Raw genomic sequence first — 24,143 nt, forward strand, 5'->3', positions numbered from 1 at the left:
GCGTAAATTACAGCCTATCCTGGTTCAGTTATTCAGGACCTGTCAATTTAGATTCTAGGGGACTTTTTTTCTTATCCGTGTTGTGTCCGGCTGCACCAAAGGTTTGCGACCCTGACCTGACTTGGTTCCAGTAATAATTTTTATGATGGGGGGGGGGGAGTTTCAATGAAATCTCAGGAAGGCAGGATCTAGGCCACTACTATTAAAATGCTATCTTGTGCGGTGCTCCTAACACTCTGGCACGGGGCCACCTCTCCTGGTCCTCCCTCGAGTTTGTCTAGTTTAAATGCAGTGGCCGGAGATACTGATCAACGCGCAAGGACACATCTTATCAGCATCTCTTGCCTGCTTTTAAAACGGCGATTACCTCTGAACTTTAACTTTATCAGCAGGGAGTTTATGATTTGAATGACGAAAGTGAGAGGTGAGTAACATGAGGTCTTGTATTCCAAGGACATGTCCTTGTGACAGTCATCACTCTGTGGCCTCTGCCACATTGATAAAACAACAACTTGGAGAAAGCCGTTTCCCAGCAAGACAGTTGTGATGCAACATCATAGCAGGACTCGGCCTGCTGGGAAAAAGCTACAGTAATTGTCTATTGGAGTCTTACTCATGGTTTAGGCTGTTACACATTTTTGGCTTAATTCACATATCTCTCTCCATATTAAATAATTTATTGTTCGTAGAAACAGACCAGACCTGGGTGAAATTTCCGTGAAAATGGCGTAATCTCGCATAATTTCGTGTTATGTGAAACTCCCCAAAATTATGCTGTAATTTGTATAATTATGCACTGTTTGCTGCAAAAAGTTAACACGTGCACAAGGAAGCAATGCAAATGTCGAGAAGGCGAGCAGCTGCTTTTCTTTTTAGCGCTATTTTATTGTGCAAAATCCGTCCTTGCAGCCAAAATGGATGCGAGAACACATTTCACAAGATACCTAAAATGATATCACTACCTTGTTCTAGAACTTGATAAAGGGATGGTTTAGTCCTGTTGTCCAAACATCAATCCAATCACAATGTTATTCCAAGCAAACTATGCTAGATGAGGAACGATGAGGGTATGGCTGCCCGGGGCGGACGGTGCATGAGTGGCATTAAAGAGAAAGTGCTAGGGTGACCAGATTTTGAGGAGCAAAAACCGGGACAGGTCAGAGATAAAAGAAGGACTAAAGACTTCACTCTCACTTTTATATCTGGCCTGTCCCGTTTTTATTCGTAGCTTTGTGAATGTGTGCCCATACATGTGTGTGTTTACATATATATATATATATATATATATATATATATATATATATATATATATGCACCTATACATATACACACACACAATTTACAAGCCTACACATATAAAATAAGCTATGGCTCGATATCCCACCCTGCACCCCCAAACTCCCCCCCCAGCTCTCTCTGCTCCCCACACCGTCTTTCTGCTGGGAGCAGACAGGGGACTGTGTTGCCTGACAGTAATCAATTACTTTAATTATTTCATACTTTGTAGGCGCCTGTGAAAGGAGAGCATACCTTTAACTTACGCTTCCCTAGATGATCTGACCTTTGTCCCAAAAACCGGGACATTTATTTAACATTAAGAGAAGCGTCGGGACACCGGGACAGTCCTCTAAAAACCGGGGACTGGCTGGTGAAATCCGGGACGTCTGGTTACCCTAGAAAGTGCACGTCTCTCTTGGGGTTTCCTAACTATGGGACCCAATTGCGAAAAAAGAGTAAATGTCAAATTTAGAGACATGTGCCTGTTTTTTTAATAGACTTACTCCGTTTTGGGACTCACAAAAACAAAGGAGTAAGCTTTGAGAGCTTAAAAAAAAAAGGAATAACTTCTTGAAAGTGCACAAGTTGAGCATAAACTTTCATGGCCACAGAAGTCCAGACTTCAGACGCCAGTAATGCATTAGGCCACACTTGCACTTCTCCATTAGTCCTACCAAGAGCCCAATCCAAAAACTTGTGAATCCAACTGATGTGGTGTATGCTGCATATTGGTTGTCTATACCTACTTCCTGGCTTCAGAAGCGACACAGAAATGCATCTTGCTTATAAACATGGCGCGTAATGGCTTCCCCTAACCCTAGCTGTGAGGGACTTTTGCACCACAAAGACTGCACTTGCCTAAAGAGCGAGAGAAAAAGAGAGAGAGAAATAAGGAGAGAGATTTGCAGAACGCTAGCCTGGCAATAATGCAACAGAGGCCAGACAACAGATACTCAAGACCCGAGGGACGATTCAGCTGCAATGGCGCATGTTTGTTGATGGTGAATCCTATCGTGTGGTGTTGTAGGGCCGGAGTTACAAGGCCCTAGCACCACCGTGTGCCACATTAGCGTAATTTATTTTACGCTAATGCGGATTAAGGCAAAAATCACTGCGCCATATTTACAAAGTGGCGCAATGCATGCATTACACCACTTTGTGACCCCTTGCGCCAGCCATAATGTATGCAAGGGGGGTGCTCTGGCGTTACGAGGCCCACGATCATGGCACAATGAAATGTACAAGATTTTGATGCTAGTGCAGCAAAGTGTCACAATCGTGTAAACATTTTTGATGCTATTGGCCTAACGTACGCCATGGTGCGCCGTATTGTAAATACTGTGCACCCATGATACGCCACACCCATGGTGTCGTTCAGTGGCGGTGGGAGGGTGCAAGAATTCTGGCTCATTAGTACTGATGCACCAGATTCTTGTAAATCTGGGCCGTAGTGTTCTCTAAAGAAGTAGGTCTTCAGCTCCTTTCTGAACTGCAGACGGGTAGTGGCAGTTCTGAAGTGGAGCAGGATGTTAGTCCAGGTCCTTGGAGTGTAAATAGATAGGGCTTGTCTTCTTGTTTTGTAGTTTTTTTAATTTCACTCTGGTGATGTCCTGGTTTATTGTGAAGCAATGTCTGCCTTAAGTGGTTATTCTGTAGGCCAAGTGTTCAGGGGTAGTGGTTGTGGTGGCTAATTTGTCAACTTTGGAACTTGTGTACCCAGTTGTACTAAAGATGCACTATTTAAAATGGAATTTGAGGTGAAAGTTATTTTGTAGGATTTTTGTGCCACACAGAATTTGAGTTCATACCTACTGCTCAGTCCTGGAGTTAACCGTGAATCCTGGGTCTGGGTACCATCATAGAGTTATTTGGAAAGTGATCATACTGGTGGCCTGGGCCACCAGTGGTAAACAACCTTACACCCAGGTGGGTATTTCCAAGTAACTACTGCCTTCCCCAATGTTCAAATGAATGGATCCACCATAAGAACACAAGAAAATGATAAAAGCTACCAAAATTGGAAGATGGCAGATTAATGGCAGTTTGGGAAAAAACTAACTGGCTGGAGGAAAGCTGGGGGATTAAACAAAGTGTTCAATTAAACACAAGAAAATCCACTGAAACGAAGAGGAAACATCATCAAGAAAAAGGTATGCATGTCTAAAGTCACATATCCAAAGCTGAAACTTGAAAACTTAGCAACTACAACTTTGGGATCTGGAGGTGGTGTTACTTCTTCTAATCCGAGCCCTTCATGACTGTGCAGAGCACGGCCTCACCAGAAGCTTGGGAGGATTGGCAAGAGCTCCTGATCTGAAATAGCTACAAAGAGTAGTCAAAGAGTATCCTGAATCTAGTGGCTGTGCAATTGTAGAGGATGCTGACAAATTGATAAGAACCTTGCCTATTAACCAAAAAAACTGAACGCCCAGTCATAGCTGCTGACCTATTGATGTAGGAACTATGTCAGGAACGAACAGGATGACTTCTTGGCAAATGCCTGACAAGACACCTGAAGGAGGGCCAGAAATGCCTATGGTTTTCTTGCCCTGCACACTTATGGGCAGATTTAAGAGCCCCTAGCGCCACCTTAGCGCCGCCATAGCATCATTTTTTTATGCTGAGTGGCATTTTCCCTGCACAATATTTACAAAGGGGTGCAATGCATGCATTGCGCCACTTTGTAAACCCTTGTGCCACATTTTGCCTGCACCAGGCATAATATATTCAAGGGGGGCGTTCCCCCGTTAGAGGGGTTGTAAAAATAGTGCAGTGGAATCTAAGAGATTACCTTGCACCATTTTTTGTTGGCACTTTTAACACTAAAATGGGGCATACCATTATTTATAACATTTGGTGCTACTCATCCAGAGTACATCAATAGCGTCAAATAAAATTACACTATTGCCCCCTACCCTGCGCCATGGTGCACTGTATTTTAAATACAGCACACACATGGTGGCGGTAGGGGGCGCTAAGGGGCGCACGGAAAGTGGCGTTGCACTGGGCGCACCACCACTTTTCTATAATAAATTAGATCAGCCCGGAATATATATATATATATATATATGTATATATATATATATATGTAACAAGCAAGGGGAATAGTAACGGAAGAATGGATTGATCCTGAGAAGAATTAAGAATCGGCCAAAGGAAAAAGTTGTAGTTCAGTTTCATCAGGCTAGTTCAACACGAGAATGAATGTGTAATCTAACAGGTGGCTTTGGAGCTGCTGGGTAGATTGAGTGCATAAATGAACAGGAGACTGTCTGTAAGATCCTATATATCAGTCTACTTGTCATTTTAACGTAATCTTTTATTTTCTGTATATTGTTTTGTGATACAGAGGTTTGACGAAAACTGTAGGAGTGTCCAAAATTACAATTCCACAGGTGGAGTTGTTGACTTTGCAGAGGTCCCCTTTGTGAAAGCAGAGGCCCAACTTGGAACCCACAATCTGCCTGACTTAAGCTCTGTCCTTCCCAAGTTCCCTGCCCAAACCTCCTTCCACCCTTACCCCTCGACACCCGCTACCTTGTGTGGTAGTAACCTACTGAATGAAGGCTGCAGCCTGTCCCCCCCTTGTGATGGAACATGCTGCACAAAATGTTCCCTAATGGAGGGCTCAGGGTTGTTAAATGTTGCCTCAGGCAAAGGTGGGACATCCTGCCTCTTAAAATGAAGTGGGAAGATTCTTGACTTCATGGTTGAAGTTTAAAACTCCCTCATCCATAGTATATAGTGGCCTTGTTTGTATAATCAATCTTTGTTGCAGAAAGGGGGGACCAATGTGTGTTGTTTATCATTGCTTGTACAGGGCAGTCTATTGTAATATTGTCTGCCTTTGTTGTTGGTGTATTGTGAAAAGGTCATATAATATCATCCTGATCAGTCTGAGGATGAGATAATCCTTTATAATCTGGGGCCTATGGGGAAAGTATATTTACTCAGGTTGCCCCAACTCATGGCTCCTAATCCTCACAGGGCTCATCACGCCCATGACACGGAGCACCTTTGTACATCTTTGTTACTCAGAGGGTGCCAACCACCTGTCACTCAGAAAGGGGCAGATTTTCTAACATTTTGTGCCCTGGATGCACCGCTTGTTTGGTGCAGCAACAACGCAAAATGTTACAGTGATTTACAAAGCTGCACAAATCGGATTTTTGTGGCTTTGCGTGGGAGTTTTCCTAAAAAGTAACGTTACTTTGTGTAAGGGAGACATTCTATGGGTTGAGAATGAACGTTCCTATGTATCCACCAATGGATTTTGGCACATTCTCAGATTTACAAAAGGTATTAAACCTGGAATTGCATAAAAAATCACTGTCTCCAAGAAGCAGGCGTAACAAGGGGAAAATTTTTATTTCTCCTGTTACTTCCTGTTTCTATGCGTGTAATATTCTGCAGCATACAGGGAAACAGGAAGCTGCCTCTGAGGATTGTGAACCTTCTTCCACATATCAACCCTGCCTGTAATGCAGGGCGGGCAGGTATGTGCTATACAAATGCTATGTAGAATAGAATCATCTTTTCGGTCAATGGATGTCACACTATCAGCCCTGGGATGCCTACAGCTATGTGCTATTCAAATACTATATACAATAGAATGGGACCCATGGTGCAAGGGTGCCTGCGTTGGCACTATCCAGAACGTAGTGCACCAGCTCTAGGAGAAAGCAAAAATGTACCATATCATAATTGATATGGTGCATTTTTGCTGTCTCCCTTCCACACAACGCAGCACAGCAACTTTGCTTGCTGCCCTGTTTTGCATGAAAAATGAGTAAATCTGCTTGGAATTTACACTGGGAGTGTGCAAAGTTCACTTCCACCATCTTTTGAGAGGTGTTTTTAGATCTTCACAATATTGGTGAACTTTATAGAATGGAATGCACGTGAAAAATCCATCATAGAGCTCTGAAGTGGCTATTAAACTACATGTAAGCACTTTATAAAACTCTAAAAAAATGAGAAGAACAGCCGCCACCACTGAGCGGGTTGGTATGATACAGTCACAATATCAGTGAGTGCCCTCCACCCCAGTGCCAGCTCAGCCGACGTTCAGTGGTCTACTTACCGTAGTGAGGGGAGGCTGGAGAACAACAGTGAAATCTTCATGTTCCTCATATCTCCCGGAGCTCAGCAGGCTTTCCAGAGCATCCTAAAAGGGAAGTTAGTGAAATTACATATGGCCACCTATTATTTTAAAGTGCATCACCAGCTGTTTTATGTGGCTTATGAACCTTTTTCATAGTGACATTAATTCATTAAAAAAAACTCCTAGAAGAGCTAGTGATGTCACTGGTTGAAGAAGGATTCGATCTAACAGGGCCCCCCTATGGTTTTGCTAGTCCATTTTAGAATTTCCAGCTGATGACAGAGATCAAGATCATTGAACAAAACATTTTTTCTTTATCACTATGATTTTTTCAGTTAAAGCCATAATGCTGGCAAATGGGCTGCCTCTCAATACACCTCGCGTTATAATGAACTAGATATCTGTGGGCCTTATGTAAGGCTTGGCAGGCTATACTCTTCTCTGCCAGAGCAGCACCGGGGTGTGCTCTGCCGCCCGGCCAACATACAGCCCGCCACATTTAGAGGTGTCCGCCACGGGTGGCCGCCAAGCAGGTGCCTTCGGAGGAGCTGCCACCACAGCAGCTGCTCTTGGGGGCGTAGCTTGGTCAGTAAGACGGGGGGATGAGCTTCAGCTTTTCAGACAATCACGCTGACATATCATGTTAATCATTATATGAGAAGCAGTGCATGACGGGAGCTTAAGGACCAGTGGAAAAGGAGAGCAGTGTTAACTGCAAGAGGGTACTTAAAACACAGCATTTTGTAAAATAACCATGTTTTAAGACCTTCAAAGCAGAAAAGTGTGTGTGTGTGTGTGTGGGTGTGTGTGTGTGTGTGTACATGTGTGTGCATGTGTTGTCTAGATGAAATCCGACAGACACCTTACCAAATCTCACTGAAAGCTCCTTTACTCAGTGTTCTATTGAATACTACATTTATAAGGAGGGTGTAACACCCCAAACAACCCCCTTTAAATTGAATACTACATTTGTACGGAGGTGTAGCACCCCAAACACCCCCCTTTAATTTACACCCCTTGCTGCTCTGAAGGCACTGGAGCTTTCCTGTGCAGAAGCCATGATCAATGAGCCCACCAAGTACAGTTTATTGTTTTTCAAAATCAAACTCAAAATAAAAAATAAAGGTCCCTGACACACTGGGGTTCTTCTCGCAGAGTAAGGAGGTCATTTAATTTTGTTCCTGTCCTGGATTGCCAGGCTTTACCTGGCAAAGTCCAGAACAGGAAAAATCCCATCAGGCTGTCTACCTTAACAGGGTGGGTGCTTTAAGGTGCTTTGACTGCAGCCCACTGATCATCAGGCCATCAGTCAGGCTTCGATCAGGAGCAATAGAGAAGGTTCCCTCGGTGGAAACATGTTTATTCCCCTACTTCTAAACACAGCGGGTTACTGCAGGTTCGGCGGACAGGTACAAGTAAGGACCTGTCCGCCAATCTTTAAATAAGGCTCTAAGTTAATACTAATTAGAACATTAGAATGTTGGGAGCACCGTTGAAGACAATTAGCTTGGGGCTAATAATGGCTGGTTTAAATCTTCTGTTCCAGCATTCCAATGTTCGTCTTTCTGTTTCTCCCTAATGTAGAGCACTCTTCCCTCGGTGGGTAAGGTTGTAAAAGCTTTATAGCTCTTCTCCCTCAGGCTATCCCACTTATTAAAGGCCCTCTCCCTCATGAAAGGCCCTTGCCTGTTGCTCAAGCCTATAACTCAGGTTCAGGGCCTTTAACAACTGATGCAGCCCTCAGCAGCAGACTATAAACCTGTACTAAGGAATGTTATCCTCCAGTTCACACCAGGGAGTTTTGTAACTGCTATTTCAAAATATACTTAATTTTCTTTAGGCTGCTATCTGCCTTTTAAAGGTCAGCACTCTCATTCCTTAAACTGTGTTCTTGTCCTAATGCTATTCAAATTACCATCCGGCCCTTAAAATGTTTTCCACCTCACCCTGCATACCTAATGGTGTCATTAATTTAAAATGGCAGGGAAATGTGCATGATAATGCAATAGTTTCAACTCTACTATTTCGAGAATCATTTAACAAGACACATGGCGTGCCTCCTGCCATGGACAGGTACTCTTGTGACTGCTATGTTTGGGCAAGATGAAATACCCTTCCCCTGAGCAGCTATACTATAAATAAAGCCTGAGAGCACCCTTGGCCATACGACATATGCATGAATCTCATCATGGTTTGGAAATAAAATCCCAAATCTGCTAATCTTCCACTTTTGACATTATTTCTCCTGCAGCATTCTAATTCTTAGGATCAAATCCAACAAAGTCACCCTGGCACTGGGTGTCATGGTATAAGACTATAGCTGGGAAGCAGCAGCTGGCTGTTAAAACTCAGCATCTTCTTGCAAAACGTAAGGGCTGTTGTTGCCATTTGCAAAATCTGGTTAGTTTCGAATGCTAGCAGAATAAAATACACTCAGATCTAGGATGACTTTGCTTGTAAGGTGGGGGAAAGGGAATTTGGGAACTATCTTAGTCAACAGGTAGTTCTGTTGTTTATATATTCCTTCTACAACAGAAGATGATGCTGTTACAATCAACTGAAACCCTGAGAAGTGACTGGTGACAGGATGCGCCTTTTCAAATCAGTGTCTGAATTTACCCAACTCTAACCATGACGTGATATTCTTGATCAAAGCATTTTATTCACCAAGTTGTTTTCTTTTCAATATATACCTGTCAGACAAAGGTATGCATTTAAGAAAGTGCCACCAAAATCTTGAAATGAAGAGCTTGTTCCTCCATTTCGGGAATCTCAAATCCACAGTATGATTTACAGACTTCAAAGAAAAGCCACATTTAATACTCAGTAGACAGATCTACAGCATTAGTATTTCTGCAGGGGACTTCTTCAGTCTATGCCCTTAGTCAGTAGTGACTCACCTGGAAGGACCATCTCAGCAAGGCATTGTTTAGCCTGGAAGGGTCTCTGAAACAGTCACACGACTCCCTAGAAAGAGAACCATCAAAGGTGTATCAAAGGAAATCCATACAATTACTTTATGACATGTTCTAGCTGTACATATCCCCCACTCTGCTGCCTAAATGCATGAGGGGAATTGATGGGTAGGGCACGTCACTATTTAAAAAATGTACTTAATGTAGATATCATTGTACCTCAGGTTTAAAATTCTCCTCAATAAAGCACTTGACTAATCTTCGGTGGCTGTCTTGACTACTGGATTTTTAGTTAGTAGGGTTACTAAAAACCCTGGCACACACTTTGGTCCCCAGGGTCACAATTAGGCCTCCTGGGTCACAGCCATTAATCAAGAATTCTCTCCAGATCTCAGACTATGGGTTGTGACTCCACTCTCTCTCAGGGTCCAGTCTCAGCTTCCAGTCCTCAGTAATGTGATGGAGGCCATTTTTTGTGAGCCACAGGCATGTCACCGAAAGGGCCTAGAGTTACTGGACTCCTGAGTGTCAAGTACCCTTTATTGTGGACCATGGATGAAGTATCCTTAGCCTCGATTGTAATTGACTTGGCAGACATCCCAAATAAGGATGAACACCTAATATTGCAGGAGAAGTAGTAGAAGGTAGTAGGACTGACTCTGAACTGTGTCCACTGTCCAGCCCATTTTGGAAAGAAGGGACCAGCGGATGACGTCAGTCCCTTCAGGATTGATGAAGTAGTGTTTGACTCTGGAGTCCCCTAGAAGTCCTCTCTGTCACCACCATCTATAACCACTGCCTGGGGTCATCGGGAAGCACTATTTGGAGTTTTGGAAGTGTAACCAAAGACACTCATCTAGAAGAATGGATACAACTATTTTGAGAACATTTAGTCATGGATGAGTGTCAGTATGCCTGTCCTCAATGGAGTGAAAACAGAGATAAGGGATGCGATGCAGAATCAAGAATCCACTGACAAATTAATTACTTTGTGAGCATTCACAAAATATTCTGTGGTATTTCCAACCACATAATAACAGTGCATTGTAAAATTTACTACAAAATGTAGGAGTAAGCCTGTATCCAAATGTCCCGCCGTTTATCTACTCCAGCAAATTGTTCTTTTGTGGACAGTCTACATAAACACTATGTAGAGAAGGGTGCTCAAGCTAAGACATCTACACTCTATGTCTGTTATATAACTATGTAGTTCGATGAGTAATACATTCAAGTAAATTTAGGATAAAGTAAACTCATTTTGTACAATGTTGGATATATTTTTGAGTCAGGACAATGGATTCCATTCCGTGCCTACCAGAGCAGTTGGAATGAAAGAACACCATTGAAAACATAAGAGTGGCGTGCCTGGTATTGCAGGGCAGAGTATTACCATCCATGGGTGAGAGAATAAATGAATCACTTCTAAGACCTTCTTTGCTATAGAGGCCAAAGCACCCAGGCAGATTGGACTAGCCGTTTTACTGTCCTGTTTGTAGGACACATGAACACACACTGCAGGGCTGGAATCTCCATGCTCCTCATATACAGCCTCCATATACCATGCAGCCATGATCTGACGTGACCAATCACACATGTCCATTGTGCACTAACATGGCACAGGGCTAATGAATTAATTTGAGGATCCTTCGACTTTGCATACGTAACCATTTATCGAGCAGGTGGACTCTCTTAGTATGTGACTTAGCACTCACTTTACGGAGCAACCATTGGTGTAATAATGCTGTTTGTAGGTGCAAATAATTATTAAAGAAACAATTGTCCCTAATTAAGAGATTAAATAATGTATATACACATACAGAAGAAAGTCATACCCATATGCACAGTCCAATCAGCACAAGATATATTTTATTAGCAATTAAATTACACAAAGAAATGTAAGTGAGAAAACATGTTCAACAAGAACAGACTCAGAAAAATTTGTGACAAAAATAAATACATCTGATAAGTCACAATTCAACAAAGCCACAACTTAGCCCTTATACATGTAATGAACAATTCACATGGGGTCAAGGTGACAAAGTCGAGGACGTTTCGATCCTTTTGGCAATACTAGGATCATCATCAGGACTAAAATAAAAATATGCCTGAGGGCACTGAACATGGAAGGGAAACTACATTAATATGGACTGACAATGAGCAGTAAAAAACGCTGCAACCATAATAGTAGGACACGACGAATAAACTTAATAGAAGGATAGCAGTGAAAATAACACTTTCATGTCAACCCACAAGGAATATCACGATCGGGCAACGCCGTTGTTAACAGGCCGGGTGTTCAGAGAAACGTTTGTAGGTGCATGGCAATATCACAGAACATAAACACTATATACATGCATCAAAGAGTACTTGGAGGCCCTAAAACCCTACAGCATCAAACTGGAGGCCTGATTATGTAAACTGCACCAGGGTGGGCTATAGCACATGTGTTGTGTAGTTTTGTACCAATGCCTTGCAGGGTGGTTTGAACATTTTGTCAGGACTGATTTTGGTGTCCAGTCCATCCCCGGAGCATCATGTCTTCTGGAGCGTCACCTATTTTTTAAGGTATTCCTAACAGGAATAGGAGTGCAAAAATGGCCCACACCAGAGTACTTTACATAATCTGTGCATAGGTATTTCACCCAGATGGTCCTCTAGGACCGGATAAAGCAGGGTTCTGCAAAGTCGGTCCTGGAGAGCCGGGTCCATGCCAGATTTTTAGCATAACCACATTTAGAAAAAAGATGTTTCAGAAATCTACAGTTTTCTAAATGTGGATATGCTAAAAATCTGGCATGGACCCGCCTCTCCAGGACCGACTTTGCAGAACCCTGGATAAAGTATCCGGCATGGAAGGTGCTTACCTGTCTTCCATATTGCTTGGGCGGGAGAGATCTGAGACCACCAGATCAGTAAAATCCACCAGATTCACAATGGCTTTAGGGAGCTGGAAAGTAAAAATGATGTTTAACTCGCAGTGAGTGCAGTAGGAAACATAGAATAGAAAAGTGTCAACAGTAGTTGGTAAATTATCATGACCAGATTATCACACAAACAGATTACAGATCGTTAGTACTGGGAAGCCACTAAAATGTACCAATAACAATCTTCTAGCCCCACCTGTGATAAAGAAAGCTCCACCGGGGTCAAGCACTTTCCCGCAAGCATTGCCAGGATGTTCTTGACCAGTGCCAGTAGAATTATGCGATCCTGCGGCTGGGGACTTTTTCATATAATTAGGGATTTGCCGCTTTGCCACATAATCCATCATTTGCTGCATAATCAGAACATTTCATTTAAAAAATTGGTTCCAGTCCAGACAGATCCAAAGTTATTAAAACATAGTGACGCGTTCTTGCACACTGGTAGGACCTTCACAAAGGTTGACTGGGTATCTTTCAATTGCTTATTGTGTGGGTCGTAAATTAGTGCTAATGTGGCGATATACGTCATGTAAACACTTGTAAAAATGGCAAAATATTGAAGTGATGCTAACACAAAATGTGCTGCATTACACCGCATAATTTGCCTTTTCTTGCCACATTATTGAGTCAACCCTGCTGCATAATTTAGTCCTCCTCTGCTGTATAATTCCAGTGGCCCTGTCTGTGACTTGGTGAAGAACTACTGCCTTTTGGAAACCAAGGGTAAAAATATCCTTTTCTAACATATGAGAGCAGATACCTTCTTCTAGCGCTTGGAAGCCTTTCCGCGTGACATCATCGTAGGATCAAGAATGATGATAATAAGATACCTAAGGCAATCAGTGACCCCATTAACTATAGTGTCTGTCTCTCTAATCATTTTACTCCCAACTCAAAGAGGATTACCCATCGAGAGGGGCCCCCAAAGTAGAATACAATTCATTCAATGTATTTTAGCAACAAGAAAGCAGATTAACCAGATGCCTTTTGGCTAGATCAGTGTTGCAAGAAATAAGCCATATGCCCACAGACCACCAAGGGGCTTTGTTTAGGTAGAGGAATAAGGGGCATATTTATAACTTTTTCACACAGTGCAGGCAGAAAGCCACCTTGCCCTGCTGCGTGACAGGGAAAGGGCAGGAATGTGCCGTATTTAAGACAATACCACACATGCCTGCCTTTTCCCCTGTGCTGGCTCCTTTTGGCAGCCTAGCGCCAACGCAGGCACCCTTGCACCACGGAGTTGCATCCAGGATTGGTTTTGTGCAGGAAGGGCCACTTTCCTGTACAAAACCAAATTCCCTGAGGCATATTCCTCTATCCTTTGAGGCATATTCCTCCCGAGGAGGTTATGCGTGTACCAGATTGTGTGGTGCAAATGGGATGCAAACCCAGGCGTGGCTCCTCCGCTAGGGCGTAGGAGCGTTGCCCCCGCCAGCAGCAGCAGCTCCCAAACCTCTACAATAAAACGATAATAAACTATGTTTATTATTGTTTTATAGTAGAAGGGGCGGGGCCACGGGCTATGATGAGCACAGAGAGTGCGCATGTATGTTTGGCCGGCCACCTCGGGTCGGCCAAACATACATACACACCACGCTCTGTCCAACCTGGAACTGCGTTGCTGGGTTGGAGAGAGCAGGCAGACGCTCCCAATCTGCCTGGGAGCACCCTGGCTGGGCGCTCCGACCAATCCAAACCCAGCAGTGTTCAGATTGGCCGTAGGGCAGACTGGGAACCTGTGCCTGCAGCCTCCGGCGAAGGAAAGAGGAGCGGTGGTGGAAGTGGCAATTCAGGTAAGTTTTGGGTGTTTGATAAATTAATTTTTCCCCCCCATCGCGCGCCCGCCACATGCCATGAGCCGCTTCTGCACAAACCTGCTCATAAGTATGCCCCTCATTATTTATCGAATAAGTAGAGACTATACGGGGCACATCCACCGGCATCCTGTACACACCACTCCTGGTCTCCCAACTACCATAGCTCTAGGAGACCTGAAACGCAAATCCAATCCCTGAAAGAGAGCTCGAGCTGACACATAGCAGGAGAACTAATAATACTAACATTCAAATCATACAGAAAGCATTAAAATACACACTCTCCCCTTGTTTTCCTTTCTGAAACAAGATAAACATTTAGGACAAACATTCTAATTAATTGGAAAACATTATAATACAACAATTTAGAAAAACAATTGAAAATAAAAATGAAAATGGAAATTTACGATTCAGATTGTTGCAAATATGCAGGTTTCTTGGACACATGACCATCTCGTGTAACAACCTTGTCGTAATTGTCATTTAATCTAACAAAATCTTCAAGAGATACCCTTTCCACATTGTGGTGCACAGAATCAGACTCATCAACCTGTGTTTTCTTAAACGAACTGGGAACACTCAACTTCGTATTACACCTCTTATCTACGTGTGTATCTTCTTCATCAACCTCAGGTTCCCTCTTCACAAGATAATCATTAATAGCAACTTGGAATGGATTACATTCACCACTCCACCAGTCCAGACCACTGTCTACCACCTTCTAACTTGACAGTATTGCAGTTAACTAATTTAACTCTGAAATGTCCCGTAAAGTTGAAACTGCACTTAATATTTCGTGACCTCATATCCTTCAACTTAATTTAACCCCATGCTTCCAGAGTTTTGGATAACATTTTATGCCTTCTGTCATAAAAACCTTTTCAGTTTGACTTGTTTACATGTATCAACAGATCTCAATCTATCATGGTCTTTATCATGCACCTCTCTTTGGTCAGATGCCTGGCTCATCTCGCCCAATCACCCAGGAGCATCAAACAAACACCAGTAGTGCTGTGTGGAGCATTATGATATGAAAAAATGTCTTTCTTAAAAATTTGACAACAACTAAGCCACACGTTACAGTAGACAGAATACCTTCCTTTAACACTCTATTGACCCTCCCCACAGCATCATTTGCTTGTGGACCATGTAATGGTACAATTTAATGCTTGTTACCCTTATCACTCAAACATCTCTCCATTTTTTGACACCAGTTGTACTCCATTATCAGTAACTAGTTTTTTTTGGAAAACCTTCTAAGTAAAAGATCCTGTCTAGAAAACCAATAGTAACCTGTGTGCTCATACCTTCTACAAATCCATAGTATACCCACTTAGAAAAATAATCGCTGAGCACTATCAAATAATGCGTATGTACAGGCAATCTGGTCATTGGCCCTATAAAATCCAGCGCTAACTTATCCCAAGCGTGTTCTGGAAAATGAACAGGTATAGGAGGAATATCCTTAACTTTCCAATGTTTATTTGTTAATAACATTCCTGCATGAATCAGTAGCACTGTCAACTAGTTTATCCATAGTTCACCACCAAAAAGATTGTCTTAGAACTTGCTTTGTCGAGGTGACACCAGGATGTCCTGAATGCACGAGATAAATAACTTTCTCTCTAAGGCACCCATGTGGAGAAAATCTCTTATCCGAGGGTAGAATATAATTTCTATTATAAATGTGCTTGAAGCTCATTAAAATCAGGATTCCAAATGCAAAATGATCTACTACTAAAATGCGCGACACGCATTTACGATGTTTACTTGAATATGTAGTGAGGTTGAATGGAAGATGGCGGCATGTAATCTATTGCGTCCATGTCCGAACCTGTTGCCTGACCACTGCTGCGCCAGGCAAAGACTGTGCACTGACTCCCAGCAACAGAAGATGTGACTACACTGTCCCTTGCAAAAGTAACACACCAACCAGCATCCAGACATCCCAAGACCAGGCAGTACTGAGTCACCACAACACCTGTCAAAATCCTTCCGACAGCACATAGGCAGTGGGTTTCGGAGATTATCCCATCCTCGTCGCCAAATGTTCATGGAAAATAAGGGGTATGCCCACCGACGAACAAGAGGCTTCGTGCTGGTCAAGAAGAAAGTGTTTATTAACTAAGCACAGGATGTATGGCGCCTATCTACCAGCATCCTGTGAACATCACTCCCGGTCTCCAAATGCCACAGCACTAGGAGACCTGGAACGTGAACACAATTACTGACACAATGCACAAGCTGACACATAGCACGAGAACTAATAATGCAAACATTCTAATCTTTTCATTCAGTTGAGATATTTGGAAGTAAATATGAAACCACCGTGACTTACTTCTTGCTGTAAGTAATCCAGGACCCTTGCCAATTTATCCATGTTCTGTAGGGTAATAACATCCTATGGAATACATCAAAGCAAATATTATCTTTAAAGGGTTGTTGACTCCAGTTCACCTTCCCTAGACTATAAGCCAACTGGCAGACACAAATCAACACATATATCAATAATAAATACATGGCACTCAAACACAACCGGAGATGCCAAGCGGTGCTTTCGCGGAAGATGGTGCTTTCTATTGACTGTATGTAGTGTACATTATTCTTATAGGGCGAAGGTTTCTGCTCTATATTAGCCTTCCCTTCAAGTGCGTCTGTGCAAATAGTGGGATTTATAGTGGTTCTGTGCCTGGCTTGTATTAGCTTCAGTGTGCCATTTTCTAGCCTACACCTGTGTGTGCCCTAACTTTGTCCTACAGCCAGTGGCCCTGCATTAGCGTCATAGCGTGCCTGCATATGGCCTGTTTCAGCATGAAAGTGTGTAGATCTCTAGCCTTATTGGTTGACTGTGTCCGATCTGTATTAGTCTTAGTGTGCGCTTGCACCATTCCTGCATTGGTCCTACAGTGTGCTTACGCCTGGCTTGCATGACTTTAAGACCGTGCCAGTATTTGGCCTGCAATCCTCGTAAAGTTTGTCTGTGCCACCTTGGATTAGCCGTGTAGAGCTACCGTGTTTGGTCTAAATAAGCCTTGGGGTAGGCCAGTGTTTAATCTACGTTGGCCCTCGGAAGTGCCTGTGTATGCCCTGCTATAGCTATACAGTGTGCCTTTGTCTAGCCTGCTGTCACCAAAAGTGTGCTTTTGTCTGGCCTGCTGGAACTTAGACTGTGTCTATGCCTGGCTTGCATTAACTTTAAGCGTGCCTGTGTCTGGCCAGCATTAACCAAAGAGCATGTCTGTGTCTGGCCTACATTAGCCTTATTGGCTGGGATGGAGAGTCCCTGGGGGGAAACATTTTTTTAACCTGAGATTATCACACTCTCTGGAAGACAAATACAAAATTGAGTTATTTCAAAAGTCCATCACTTCTCCCACTTTACTACTATATATGCAAAGCGTGGGCCACATGCGTTAGGCATAACTGACTTCCTTTTTAACTCAGTCTGGTCTACACTATAATTGGAATGCTACATCTCTTTCTTCAGTGGTCGGCACCTGCTGAAGGTCCACCCTCAATGCACCGCCACACGCCGACACCCTGCTCTCCCATCATCGTTTAGCAATTGATCGTACGAACAGTTGATAAGTGTACAAGGTTAATAGACGCTGATCGCAGGTACAGCCGAGAAGAGTACAAGGTTGATTGACCCACCTGGGTGTTGCAGAAATTGCATGGATCTTCGGCATTAAGGAAAATGACAACCAATTTCCAACCATTGGAAAAATCTTCATTCTGAGAAAAAAAATCAAGAAACTAAAAATGTGCCTTTCACATTAACTTACTACTAACAAAAGGACATTATATTTATGGCCTCATTTAGGGGTTGACAAACCTGTGATTCCCTGACCCTACTGGAGTTGGGAAACTGATAGGAGCCTCTACTGGAACCATTGATGAAAGCCCCTGGCCCAGAGTTCCATCCGCCCCAGGACCACGGTCCCCCTGCCATATGCTGGGGGAGGCGTTCATCACTGAATGTTCCCGGTTGTGTCCGCCATACCAGGAGTGGGAGACAGACACAAAGAAAATGCTGAAAGACCCGAAAGTGCTGGATGACGATCACATGCACCTCAGGGCCCCTTGTTTTTTTTTAGAGAAAAGAAACTTCTGCTATGAAAGTTTCTTTCCTCTAAACGAGGACGTTTGTAGAGTGGGCCCTTTAAACATGGTGCCCACTCAGCAAAACTGCAGTACTGTGAAGGGACCTACCACTGCTGCAGCTTTCCTCACAGAAGAAAAATCCCTCCTGGGTAGGGATCCCTAAAAACAGCAGGGGTGGACCACAACAGGATGTCCTTGGTCATGGCCTCAGAGTCCTTAACTGACCAAACACACAGCAGTGTCTAGTGCCCTCCCCTCCTTTAGATCTTCCCAGAACAGACACAAGGGTCTTCACACACACAAAAATCTATTTTCTTGATTACTAGGATAAGCAGTGTTTCTCTTACCGAGGATGCAGAGCTACAAGCCTCCTGTTGAGGGCACTCTAAGGCAGGTGTACTGGTGGAAAAATGCTATAAGACATACACAGTCTTCAGAAAATCCACCACTAGTTCGATGGGTCACTATTTCCATAGGAATATGTACATTTGAGGTTGGCAATTGCTGGTTAGATTACAGGGTTCCAAGTGAGGCTATGTCCATTCAATTTTCACTAATTATAATTTTGAAGATACAGAAGATCCCTTTCTGACAGGAGATGGTAACAAAAACAATCAAAGTAAAGGGAAGACAGAAACATGTTCCTTGATAAGTAATAAAAACAGGGATTTTCAGGGCGCAATTTATGATTATTTTTGGCCAATATCTCTCCACTGGGATGAAGCTCACATAGAAGAAAGAAGCAGACACACATGTCTACCTTAGTCATAGGACTTGCACTGCCAAGAGCGTGATGGGACATAAGCATCAAATGGGATAATGCGAAATGTTGTCATAAAATAAATGTGAAAATCAAAGTAGCAGAAAAGAGCATCCTATGTAGAGGGATCAGCATTCTTAAACTTTGCAAGAACATTTATGGATTGGAAGTCTTCAGGATGGAACATCATTCTTCTGGATAGAACCCTTCTTGGTCTCATGACATGTTCCAGATTGGGATAAACCATTAGGTAGAAAAGGCCTCACATTTATGTTGTTTGGCATTTTCGACATTTACTACCTGAAAATCAAATGCACAACATGAACCTGCCAATACCTTCAACGCAGACATCTTCCCTGTGATCCTTGGTTTGATCCTCTTTCGGTTCTTCAAGGTTGGATTTTTCCATATATTTCTGTATAAATGTATACCAGTATGAAAGAGCAGTGGCTTAGTGCCAAACTGGACATTAGTTGCATATCTGACCTCCAAGGGGCAAGTGGCTGCACAACAGATGACCTCAAGGGAAACGTGTCTTTGAAAGTGGTCATCTGGTGACTGATACCACAATACATCTCAAAACTCAAGAATGCTTCATTAAACCACGCACTGTTCAAGAAACCCTATTGCTGGGCATTGTTAGCGATGCAGGACTCGGTAAAGAGAACTATCATTTGCCTTTATACTGGTTGCTCCAGTTGCCCCTTGAAAATCCCCACTGCCATGAGTATAACCCAAGAGAATGGGGAGATTACCTCTGCATGGAATAACATTCTGGAATGCAGGTTTGAACTCATTGATCAAAAGAGGCTTTGAAAGGCGTGTTTCCATTGCACAACATATAAAGGTCCTTTGCTGATAATGCCTGCAGCTCTCTCACCTGGTACCCATAAATAATGTTTTTCCAGCAGGGCTGCATCACTGTAGACCAGGGACTCAAAACAATTATCAGTAAATGCAGGAATAAAAAGTTCAAAAGTTGAACCATGTGTTATTGAAACTGGGGAACATAATTAGGGGGTATTTGAATTTGCAAGCTGTATCTCGAACTTCACTTACCTCTTCAAAATACTATGCATAGGTCGCAAAGGTCCCTGCACGTTGCGAGGAAGTTTCAAAGTTGCAAGGAAAATGATTTTAACTTGCGAGAAAATGCTGCATGCACTACAGTGCCAATTAGTTCTTGCGAGGGAACATTGCCAGTTTTCATGGAAAAACTACAGAGCATATTTACAAGCCCCTTGCGACTCCTTGCGCCACAGTAGTGTCATTTTTTTACGCTAATGTGGAGTTAAAGAGGCATTTTCGTCATGTCATATTTACAAAGTGGCGTAATGCAAACATTGCTCCACTTTGTAACCCCTTGCGCCACATTTTTGCCTGCGCCAGGCATAATGTATGCAACGGGGGCACTTCCCCATTAGGAGGCTGAGAAAAATGGTGCAGTGAAATCTACAAGATTTTACTGTGCCATTTTTAGCATCACTTTTAACGCCTGTCTTAGGCAGGTGTTAAACTGACACTCCCATTGCTTTCAATGGGCCTTCCTTGACTGTGGTGGATTAGCTCCAACATTTTTGTCACTAATTCACCAAAGTGCCACAATAGCATAAAACTTTTAGACGCTATTGGCCTAACATGCGTCATGGTGCGTCATATTGTAGATAACGACGCACACATGGTGTTGTTTGGGGGGGTGCAAGAAAAGTGGTGCATCATCTATGATTCGCCACACTCTTGTAAATATGCCCCTATGCGAGGGCTTAGACATAGGGGTGGGATGTACTGCAAACTGCGGGTAGGACGGTATTTGGAACCTAGACGAGCTTTAAAAACTTTTACCGGTGGGTGTAGCTTGTCTTCTGACAAATTGATATTTAAAGGATTAATAAGTCTGTTTACATGAGGCTTCAACCTGGTTAAGAAAACTAGGCAGGTGGGGCCCCAAGGAAAGAAAAGCATCGCCTTGACTGACCTAGGAAAGAGAAACGAGAAGCCTGCTCTCTAAAACAAAATAAATGTCAGAATACATTCCTAACATTAGCTGTAGGCATTCATTTCTGAGGGACCAAAGAAAGTCAAATGTCCATTGCACACTATTCACTCCTGATACTTTAAACAATGTGCAACACTAAATTTATGTTTAGTGCATTGAAATCCCATAAGCGTGAGTGCAAAGCACGCGGGTTACAATGGCTGCATAGGACCAGGCAGCGCTAAAGCGTTAACTTATTTGAAAGACGTCCACCTAATGGTTGCTTATCAGAATGTTGATAACAAAAATCTTGCCTAACCTATATGTTATTGCCTAAATTTAATTTGCAAACATTTCTCTGTGTTGGATGTGGATTTTCTATTATTAAACTGGGTGATATTTTTTGTAAACTATAGTTAGGACAAAATATTTTTGTCAAATGATATTCAGGCCATGATATTCTGGTAGTTTGCCCAATGTAACAACATACTCAGGGGCATAGCTTCAGGGGGTGTATGAGGTGTATCATCCCCTAATAATTGTATTTTCTGATAAATCGTTGGATACAGGTGCTCTTAGTCGGGTCTGGTGAGAGGCCTGTCGGGTTTCTCCAGGAATTTTTACATTCACACAGACAAAAATGCACACACACTCTCCCTCTCTGTTTTGAAAGTCTTCAAAAATGTGTATTTCACAAAATATTGTATGTTCTCTCTTGGTGCTCCCACCAATCAGCATTCTCTCCCTTTCCACTGTCCCACAGGCCCCTCTCATGCACCCTGCTTGTCGTATAAAGTAGTTAAACATTATTTGCCAGTTTTATTGTCGGAAAATCAGAAGCTCCCCTCCCCCCCAATCTGACTGACCAAGCTACACCTCAACATACTGCCCCGGGTGGAGAGGGCCAGGTCTGGCTTGTGCGTTGGACTAGTGGTCACTCGATGTGGAGAGCACTCCTCCTTGGAGCCCTTACCTGGCTTCGCCTCATGCTGTCCACCATTCTGTGAGCTTGCACCCAGAGGTCTCTACACGACAATACACAACACACAAAGAAGAAGAGAAAAGAATGCACTGAGTATTACACAAATCAATAAATCCATTAGAAAAGCAGAGCTTTCTTCCTTGTTGGCATGAATTCCACAGCTCACTTGTGAACCTGGCACTGGAGGCTGTGGTAAAAGGCTGCAGCCACCTCATCTGCATGAACACAGACAACCATCACTTCACGCGGCAGGGGAGCTGTGCAAATAGTTCGCCCAAAACCCAGCATGGCCATGTTTGTATGTTTGGCTTTGGGAGAACCTCTATTGATTAGTGTGGCTTGTTGCCCAGTTTCGTTAATATTAGACAGAATGCACAGTGTAATCCACACTGCACCAACACATGTGCTTCCCTCGACCTGTGGCTGATGGCTTAGCTGTGAGCCTATCTGCGTGGAGGGACGGTGGGGGGGGTCCTTCTCCGGTGTAAATGCAGGATACCCTATAGCAATTACACTGCACTGTCTGGGCCTCCCTGTTCCCCTTCCCCGCGTTTCCTTCTCTCCCAGGCTACCATCTCCTTTGAACTAAAGCATGTCTCCCTCCCAGGCTTGTCAGATGTGTTCATGGGGCCAAGAGCAAAAACTCTTGGGGGCCCATTTCTAGTTTGCAATTGGAAGAGCACCTCATAATTAGAAAAAAAGTTGACTGGCGAAAGAGGAAGTACAATATTTGACAGCAACTAGTGGTGTAGTCAAAATAGCTGCATCGTGAAGGAACACACCATATTTACTAAGGTACGTTGCATTTCTGCTTCATTCCCTGCACTGGTGCACTGTAGTAGCGCCAATGCAGACACTCATGCGCCATGGTGCAAGGATGCCTGCGTTACATGCAGGATTGTTTTTGTGAAGGAAGGGACAGTTTCCTTCGCAAACGCATTCTTAAAGACAGTTTTCTCTGTGTGTGATGCAGAACGCAGCATGCATAAAAGAGGAAGTAATGAGGAGAAATTCCAATATTTTTCTTCGGTACATCTGGGTCCGGAAGGTACACCATTGTGATGCAATCCTGACCTTAGTAAATCTGGGATTGTGTCAAAATCCACGAGTGGATACATGGGAGTGGCCGTACTCCACCCATTGAAAGCCTTCAAAACACACAATAACACAAGGCCCGATATGCGCTGCCTTGCGTTACTCTGGATTTACTAAACCACGCAGAACCACACAAGGTGCTTTTGCATGGCTTGGTAAATCCCATTTAAGGGCCTGCACTGCCTTGCATCGTCTCATGTGATTCAAGGGCAATGGAAGCCCTTAGTGAATCTGGCCATCAACCTCTAGCTTGCCCTGCTCTTTACTCCAAAGCGACCTGAAGGTGGAAGTGAACAGAGCCCTCATCATGTCCTGCTAGGATTGTTTTAATATAATTTATACTGGTCTCCCCAAAGCACTCATTGATGGGCTATAAACAGTATATAAACAAGTGGCCTGCATGTGTCTTAATCTACTGACTACCAGTGAATGCCAGGATCAAAATCAATGTTCGTAGCACCATCCAAAAAGCCTTATATGTAGGCTTCCTGTTTCTATTTGTTGTGAGTTCTGGTGGGATTTTTTCAGTATTTTCCAAAGTTCTCAAAACTTGTAAAAGCAGTGGTTATCAGTATTTATTCTTTTTTTGCTCCATACATAGTGATGTGAATGGTGTTTTTCCAGTGCTTATAAATAAATGTGCTTTCATTTTCTTTCTTCCCTCATTCAATCCATATCAGTTATTTCTACATTTTTCGACACCCTCTGATTGACTTTGCTCTTTCAAATAACTTTATTTCTCTCACCTCCACGTCTGTGTAATTTGACTGCGCTCAAACCCTCTGTCTAGAAATCATGTCCTGCCCCATGTTAAGGAGGTACAGCAAGGGAGGTATGTTTGCACCCCATTAAGATTTGAGTTAGCAGATAAAACAGTTAGTGGTGGGTACTTAACACAGTTCCCTGCTGCTTTGTTGTTCAGACAGATAACAACTATTTTCGGACTGAAGGATCCCTCCTTTGGAAATGAGATCTGAGTAGAGGATTGCTCAGTGACTGCAGGCCAGTGTCACTGTCGTGTTCTTTGCCTTGTAATACAAAGGCGGAACCAGGCTAATAAATGTATTTTTACTGTCTGATCTGGGCACAGTCCTGTTCTACCTGGTCATAGGGAGAAGCTTGATAAGAAGTCTTTAGATGAGGACCGGTTAGCTATGTGGACCTCGGTGGCAGCACAATCTGCTGATGT

At 43.2% G+C, this 24,143-nt stretch overlaps 1 protein-coding gene across 1 annotated transcript in view; it reads right to left on the reverse strand.

Moving 5' to 3' along the window:
- The window catches only part of PLB1 (phospholipase B1), a 328,328-nt gene that overhangs the window by 293,069 nt on the left and 11,116 nt on the right, over positions 1–24,143 (reverse strand). The window contains exons 3-8 of the mRNA XM_069236215.1: positions 21,851–21,902; positions 17,693–17,773; positions 16,377–16,439; positions 12,162–12,244; positions 9,283–9,349; positions 6,362–6,445 (exon numbers count right to left, since the gene is read on the reverse strand). Of these exons, the coding sequence (XP_069092316.1) occupies positions 6,362–6,445; positions 9,283–9,349; positions 12,162–12,244; positions 16,377–16,439; positions 17,693–17,773; positions 21,851–21,877 (405 nt within the window). The 5' untranslated portion in view covers positions 21,878–21,902. The remainder of the gene's footprint in view (positions 1–6,361; positions 6,446–9,282; positions 9,350–12,161; positions 12,245–16,376; positions 16,440–17,692; positions 17,774–21,850; positions 21,903–24,143) is intronic.

The sequence above is a fragment of the Pleurodeles waltl genome, chromosome 5 (assembly GCF_031143425.1).
Source record: "Pleurodeles waltl isolate 20211129_DDA chromosome 5, aPleWal1.hap1.20221129, whole genome shotgun sequence".
NCBI classification, from domain to species: Eukaryota; Metazoa; Chordata; class Amphibia; order Caudata; family Salamandridae; genus Pleurodeles; species Pleurodeles waltl.